At 73.4% G+C, this 7,412-nt stretch overlaps 2 protein-coding genes across 2 annotated transcripts; both read left to right on the forward strand.

The window, feature by feature from the left end:
- CIMAP1B (ciliary microtubule associated protein 1B) lies at positions 1-3,059 on the forward strand. The gene is made up of 7 exons (XM_064510320.1): positions 1-52; positions 1,117-1,251; positions 2,091-2,294; positions 2,367-2,468; positions 2,552-2,673; positions 2,750-2,890; positions 2,968-3,059. Exons 2-7 carry the CDS (start codon positions 1,143-1,145, stop codon positions 3,046-3,048), a joined length of 759 nt encoding a protein of 252 aa, XP_064366390.1. The 5' UTR covers positions 1-52; positions 1,117-1,142; the 3' UTR covers positions 3,049-3,059.
- A 1,635-nt stretch (positions 3,060-4,694) lies between these two features.
- On the forward strand, positions 4,695-7,169 carry TYMP (thymidine phosphorylase). The gene is made up of 2 exons (XM_064505371.1): positions 4,695-4,923; positions 6,841-7,169. The coding sequence occupies exons 1-2, from the start codon at positions 4,797-4,799 to the stop codon at positions 7,167-7,169; spliced, it is 456 nt and encodes a 151-aa protein (XP_064361441.1). The 5' UTR covers positions 4,695-4,796.
- The last annotated feature ends 243 nt before the right edge of the window (positions 7,170-7,412 follow it).

Here is a 7,412-nt window from a genome sequence, read left to right on the forward strand (position 1 = left end):
AGGAGAGCTCTGCGGCCGGACCGGGAAACCTCCCCAAACCCAGGCAGACCCGGTAAGGCACCGTCCCCAGCCCAGCCCGTCTGGGGGGCTTCATCCTGGGGGCTTCATCCATGGGATGCTGAGGGATGCAATCCTTTCACTGCCGGAGGTTTCGCCCATCAGATGCTGGGGGCTGCATCCCCAGGGCGTTGGGGCTTCATCCCTGGTGTTCCAGGGGCTGAATCCATTGGATTCCAGGGGCTGTATCCCTTGGGTGTGGGGAGTCTACTCCAAGAGATGCTGGGGACTGCATCCCCATGGTGCTGGGAGCTTCATCCCCCGGAGGCTGGGGGGCTGCATCCCTGGGACACTGAGGGCTGCATCCCTGGGATCCTAGAGGTTTCATCCACAGGATCCACAGGGCTTTGTCCCCAGGGTGCCAGGAGCTTCATCCCTGGGACGCTGAGGACCACATCCCTGGGACACTGAGGGCTTTGTCCCCAGGGCGATGGGGGTTTCATCCCTGGGACACTGAGGGCTTCATCCCTGGGACACTGAGGGCTTCATCCCTGGGACACTGAGGGCTGCATCCCTGGGAGGCTGAGAGCCACATCCCTGGGAATCTGGAGGTCTCACCCATGGGATCCAGAAGGCTTTTTCCCTGGGGTGCTGAGGGCTGAATCCCCGGGATGCCCAGGGCTGCAACCCTTGGGTGCGGGGGGGTTAATCTAGGCGCTGCCGGGAGCTGCATCCCTGGGGAGCGGGTCCTTCCTCCCCGGGGTGCTGGGGCTCCATCCCCAGGCTCCAGGAGCTGAATTCCTGGGATGCCGGGGCTGCACTCCCGGGGAGCGGGGACCTTCCTCCCGGGGCTTCATCCCTGCTCCCCGCAAGCCGCGGCCGGGGGCCGGCGGAGCCCGGGGGGGGCTTCTAGCCCTTCCGCCCCCCCGGCCCATTGTGACAGCGGCCGAGCGGAGCCGCAGGCTGCCGGAGCCGCCGCCGCCACCGCCGCTACCGTGCCGCTGGGCCGAGGCAGAGCCGCTCGCGTCCCGGCCGCGGGGCCCCCACATCTCGGGGGGCAGCTCGGCCCCGGGCGCCCGGGTACCCCACGGCTCCGCACCCCCCCCCCCCCCGCCGCAGGTCCCGCTCGGAGGGGCTCGCCCGGCATGTCGGCCGACGGCTGGGTGGGCACCTGGCGGCCCCACCGGCCCCGGGGGCCCATCGCGGCCCTCTACACCAGCCCCGGGCCCAAGTACCGGCTCCCCAGCAGCGTAGGTGAGCGGGGGGCGAGCGGGGCGGCCGGGCGGGCAGGCCGGAGGCCAGGAGCTGCCGGGGCGGTAGGATGGAGCCGTGGGGCAGCGGGATGGAGCTGCGGGGCAGTGGGACAGGGCTGTGGGGCACGGGATGGAGCCATGGGGTGTGGGACGGAGCTGTGGGGTGCAAGACGGAGCCGTGGGGCGGTGGGACGGAGCCATGGGGTGGTGGGACGAGGCCAGTGGGGTGGCAAGATGGAGCTGTGGGGCAGCGGGATGGAGCCGTGGGGTGGTGGGACGGAGCTGCGGGGTGTGGGATGGAGCCATGGGGCAGCGGGATGGAGCCATCAGTGCCATGGGACGGAGCTGTGGGATGTGGGATGGAGCCATTGGTGGCACGGGAAGGAGCCATGGGGAAGCAAGATGGAGCCATGGGGCATGGGACAGAGCTGTGGGATGTGGGATGGGGCCGGTGGTGCATGGGATGGAGCTATGGGGCACAGGATGGAGCTGTGGGACTCAAGATGGAGCCATTGGTGCCATGGGAAGGAGCCACGGGGCAGCTGGAAGGAGCCGTGGGGCACGGGATGGAGCCATGGGGCAGCGGGATGGGGCTGGGGGGGGCACGGGACGGAGCCGTGGGGCAGCAGGATGGAGCTGTGGGATGCGGGATGGAGCCACGGGATGGCAGAATGGGACCGGTGGGGCATGGGACGGAGCTGTGGGGCATGGTGCGGAGCCGTGGGGTGCGGATGGAGCCATGGGGCAGCAGGATGGAGCTGTGGGATGCGGGACGGAGCCGTGGGGTGGCGGGACGGAGCGGCAGGGCCCCAGGGCGTCCGTGGCTCCCCGGCGCCGCAGGCTACCAGCTGCACGACCCGTCGCGGCACCGGGCGCCCGCCTACAGCTTGGGCAGCCGCCGGGCGCAGCCGCGGGACGCCTGCTCGCCGGGGCCGGCCTACCTGGTGCCGGCGCGCACCACGGCCAGGGGCCGCGACGCCTCCCCGGCCTTCTCCCTGCACGGCCGCCCCCGCGACCCGCCGCCCTTCCGCACGCCGGGGCCAGGTGGGGACGACGGGGACGATGGGGACGGGGACGGGGACGGCGGCCCGGTGCCAGCGCCCGCCCTCGCCGCAGGTCGCTACCGCCCGGAGCTGGCGGGCAAGTGGGCCTTCCCCCGCGCCCCCGCGCACTCCCTCGCCGCCCGCACCGCCGGCCGCGCCGCCCAGCAGACGCCAGGTAGGGCCCGGGGCCGGCCCGGGAGCCGCCGCCGCCGTCACCGCCGCCGTCACCGCCGGCCCCGCTGAGCCCGTCTCGCCCAGGCCCCGCCGCCTACGAGCTGCCGCCCATGCTGGGTCCCCGCGTGGTGGGTCGCAGCTCGGCGCCCACCTTCTCCATCCTGGGCCGCCGCCCCGCCGGCAGCTTCTGCGCCGACCTCAGCAAGGTGAGACGGGGCGGGGGGGGGACCGGGGGGGGGGGGACCGGGGCGGCCGGCGGCCCCTCACCGCCTCCGCCCGCAGACGCCGGGGCCCTGCGGCTACCGCGTGGTGGACGCCGACGTGTACAAGCGCCGGGCGCCGCGGTACAGCATGCAGCCGCGCAACCCGCCGCCCGCCGCCGGCTCCCGGCAGCCCGGCCCCGGCGCCTACAGCCCCGAGAAGGTGAGGGGGGACGGGTTGGGGGGCGGCCGCGGCGTGGGGCGCCCCGTGGGGCTGACGGCCGCCCCCTCGCCCCGCAGCGCGGCCGGCCCCGCGGCATCACCTTCGGCGTGCGGCACTCGGACTACCTGGCGCCGCTGGTGCTGGAGGTGCCCGACTAGGCGGGCCGGGCGCCGCGGGGCCGCAACACGACGCCTTGCAAAGAGCCGTCTCCCAGTGCCGTGCGTCGCCGGGGGGGCACGGGCGGCGAGGCTGGGCGGGGAGGGGGCACGCTGCGCACACCGGGAGGCCCGGCATGTCCCTGCACATCCCCGCATGTCCCTGCACCGGGAGCGGTGGCCCTGGTGCATCTCCCAGTGCACCAGGCGTGGTGGCCCTTGTGCCTGTCCCTGCACATCCCAGCACCAGGCGCGGTGGCCCTTACGCCCGTAACAGCACATCCCGGCGCACCGGGACCCATGGTCCTTGTGCCCGTCCCTGCATGTCCCAGCACCAGGAACTCTGGCCCCTGTGCACATCCCGGCACCTCCCAGTGCCCCAGGAGCGCTGGCCCTTGTGTCCATCCCAGCATGTCCAAGCACCGGGAGCCCTTGTGCCCATCCCTGCACCAGGAGTGCTGGCCCTTGTGCCCGTCCCTGCATGTCCCGGCACACCGGGAGTCGTGGCCCCTGTGCACGTCCCGGCACCGGGTGTGGTGGCCCTTGTGCCTGTCCCTGCACGTCCTGGCGCACCAGGAACTCTGGCTCTTGTGCCCGTCTCAGCACGTCCTGGCACACCAGGTGTGGTGGCTCCTGTGCCCGTCCCAGCACATCCCGGTGCACTGGGGGTGGTGGCCCTTGTGCCCGTCCCAGCACGTCCTGGCGCACCAGGAACTCTGGCTCTTGTGCCCGTCTCAGCACGTCCTGGCACACCAGGTGTGGTGGCTCCTGTGCCCGTCCCAGCACATCCCGGTGCACTGGGGGTGGTGGCCCTTGTGCCTGTCCCTGCACATCCCTGCATCAGGAGTGGTGGCCCCTGTGCATGTCCCGGTGCACCAGGAGCCCTGGCCCTTGTGCCCGTCCCTGCACGTCCCAGCGCCAGGAGCGGTGGCCCTTGTGCACATGCCGGCACGTCCCAGCGCCAGGAGCGGTGGCCCCTGTGCACGTCCCAGTGCACCAGGAACTCTGGCCCCTGTGCACATCCCTGCACGTCCCAGTGCCCCAGGAGCGCTGGCCCTTGTGCCCGTCCCTGCACGTCCCAGCGCACCGGGAGCGGTGGCCCTTGTGCACATGCCGGCACGTCCCTGCACCAGGAGCGGTGGCCCCTGTGCACATCGCGGTGCACTGGGAGTGGTGGCCCTTGTGCCCGTCCCTGCACGTCCCCGTGCACCAGGTGTGGTGGCCCTTGTGCCTGTCCCTGCACGTCCTGGCACACCAGGAACTCTGGCTCTCGTGCCCGTCCCAGCACGTCCCGGTGCACCAGGTGTGGTGGCTCCTGTGCCCGTCCCAGCACGTCCCGGTGCACCAGGTGTGGTGGCTCCTGTGCCCGTCCCAGCACGTCCCAGCGCACCGGGAGCGGTGGTCCTTGTGCCCGTCCCCGCACGTCCCCACACCCGGAGCGGTGGCCCCTGTGCCCATCCCTGCACCCGGAGCGGTGGCCCTTGTGCCCGTCCCGGCACCAGGAGCAGCTCCGGAGCCGCCGCCGCCCCGGCAGAGCCCCGGGAGCCCCGGGGACACGGAGCTCGCCCCGGGCGCGGGGCGGTGGTGCTGGCCCGTTGCCGCTGCTCCGCACGCTGGGGCAGAGTCCAGCCGCCGCGACGCCTCGGGGGTGGGACGGGACGGGGCGGGACGGCACCGGGACCGGCACCGGGAGCAGGACGGGGACCGGGAGCCGCCGCGGGCGGGCAGGGCTGCGAGGTGCGGCGTGGGCGATGGCCGCCGAGGCCTCCATCCCGGCGCTGATCCGGAGGAAGCGCGACGGCGAGCGGCTGAGCGACGAGGAGATCGAGCGCTTCGTGCAGGGCGTCACGGCCGGCACCGTCCAGGAGGGCCAGATCGGTGCGGGCGGCCGCGGCCCCGCGGGGACACGGGGCACCACGGGGCACCGGGCCACCATGGGGCACAGGGGCACGGCAGGGGCACGGGGCACAGCAGGGCACTGTGGGGACACGGGGCACCATGGGGCACAGGGGCACAGCAGGGGCACGGGGCACTGTGGGGCACCGTGGGGACATGGGGCACTATGGGGCACAGGGGCACGGCAGGGGCACTATGGGGCACAGCAGGGCACTGTGGGGACATGGGGCACCATGGGGCACAGGGGCACGGCAGGGGCACGGGGCACTGTGGGGCACCGTGGGGACATGGGGCACTATGGGGCACAGGGGCACGGCAGGGGCATGGGGCACAGCAGGGCACTGTGGGGACACGGGGCACCATGGGGCACAGGGGCACGGCAGGGGCACTATGGGGCACAGCAGGGCACTGTGGGGACACGGGGCACCATGGGGCACAGGGGCACGGCAGGGGCACGGGGCACAGCGGGGCACCGTGGGGACATGGGGCACTATGGGGCACAGGGGCACAGCAGGGGCACGGGGCACTGTGGGGCACCGTGGGGACATGGGGCACCATGGGGACATGGGGCACTATGGGGCACAGGGCCACCACGAGGCACAGGGACACGGCGGGGGTGTAGGGCACAGCAGGGGCACGGGGCACAGTGGGGCACCACGGGGGCACAGGGACACCATGGGGCGCAGCGGGACATGGTGAGGGCACGGTGGGGACACGGCAGGGCAGGGCTGAGGGATGGCAAGGGGACACGAAAGGGGACCTGGGGGGTGCACGGGGTGCGTGGCAGGAGGACACGGCAGGGGACGCAGCAGGGGACACGGCAGGGGAGCCATGGCCAAGGGCCGGCCTGGCGGGATGTGGTGGGGGACGTGGCCGGGGGGACACGACGTGGGGACACGGCCGGGCGTGCAGGGGGTGCCCCGCCGGACCCCAGGGCGGGGTGTCCCGGGGGTGTCAGACTGGGGGTCTGCAGGGCACGGCGGGGACTCGTGGGGTGCAGGACTGACGGGGACCTGGGGGGTGCAGGCGTGGCAGGGACCCTGCTATGGGGCGTGGGAGTGATAAAGACCTGTGGGGCACAGGAGTGGCAGGGGCCTGTGGGGTGCAGGGGTGATGGGGACCTGTGGGGCACAGGGGCAGTGAGGACCTGTGGGGCACAGGGGCAGTGCAGAGCCCGCCATGGGGCGTGGGAGCAGTGGGGACCTGTGGGGCGCAGGGGCAGTGGGGACCTGTGGGGTGCAGGGGTGGTGGGGACCCTGCCATGGGGCACAGGAGCAGTGCGGACTCCGCCATGGGCACGGGAGTGATGGGGACCCATGGGGCAGGGGGTAATGGGGACCTGTGGGGCACAGGAGTGGCAGGGACTCTGCCATGGGGCACAGGACTGATGGGGACCTGTGGGGCACGGGGCAATGGGGACCATGGGGCACAGGGGTGGCAGGGACTCCACCACGGGGCACGGGAGCAATGGGGACCTGTGGGGCATGGGGCAATGGGGACCATGGGGCACAGGGGTGGCAGGGACCCTGCCGTGGGGCACGGGAGTGGTGGGTGTCCGTGGGACGCAGGAGTGATGAGGACCTCTGGGGCACAGGGGTGGCAGGGACTCCACCATGGGGCGATGGGGACCTGTGGGGCACAGGGGTGACAGGGACCCTGCCATGGGGCGTGGGAGTGACGGGGACCCGTGGGGCACAGAGGCGATGGGGACCCCGCCGTGGGGTGCAGGGGCGATGGGGACCCGTGGGGTGCAGTGGCAGTGGGCCCCGTGGGGTGCAGGGGCGATGGGGACCCCACTGCGGGGCGCGGGGGCAGCGGGGCCCCACGGGGCGCGGGGGCAGCAGGGCCACCGCCGTGGGGCCGGTGCCGCCGGCCGCCCCACGGGCCCGCCGCCCGCAGGCGCCATGCTGATGGCCATCCGGCTGCGGGGCATGGACGCGGAGGAGACGCTGGCGCTGACGCGGGCCATGGCGGCCTCGGGCCGGGCGCTGGCGTGGCCGCCGGGCTGGCGGGGGCGGCTGGTGGACAAGCACTCCACGGGCGGCGTGGGCGACAAGGTCAGCCTGGCGCTCGCCCCCGCGCTGGCCGCCTGCGGCTGCAAGGTGAGCGGGGAGGCCGTGGGTGCGGTGGGTCCCGGTGGTCCCGGTGGTGGTGGGTCCCGGTGGTCCTGGTGGTGGTGGGTCCCGGTGGTCCTGGTGGTCCTGGCGGGTCCCAGCAGGTCCGAGTAGCACAGTGGGTCCCGGTGGTCCCAGCAGGTCCCAGTGGCATGGTGGGTCCCAGTGGTGGTAGGTCCTGGTGGCACAGCAGGTCCCGGTGTTCCTGGCAGGTCCCAGCAGGTCTGGGTGGCACAGTGGGTCCCGGTGGTCCCAGCAGGTCCCAGTGGCATGGTGGGTCCCAGTGGTGGTAGGTCCTGGTGGCACAGGAGGTCCCAGTGTTCCTGGCAGGTCCCAGCAGGTCTGGGTGGCACAGTG

The sequence above is a fragment of the Dromaius novaehollandiae genome, chromosome 1 (assembly GCF_036370855.1).
Source record: "Dromaius novaehollandiae isolate bDroNov1 chromosome 1, bDroNov1.hap1, whole genome shotgun sequence".
Lineage (NCBI taxonomy): Eukaryota > Metazoa > Chordata > Aves > Casuariiformes > Dromaiidae > Dromaius > Dromaius novaehollandiae.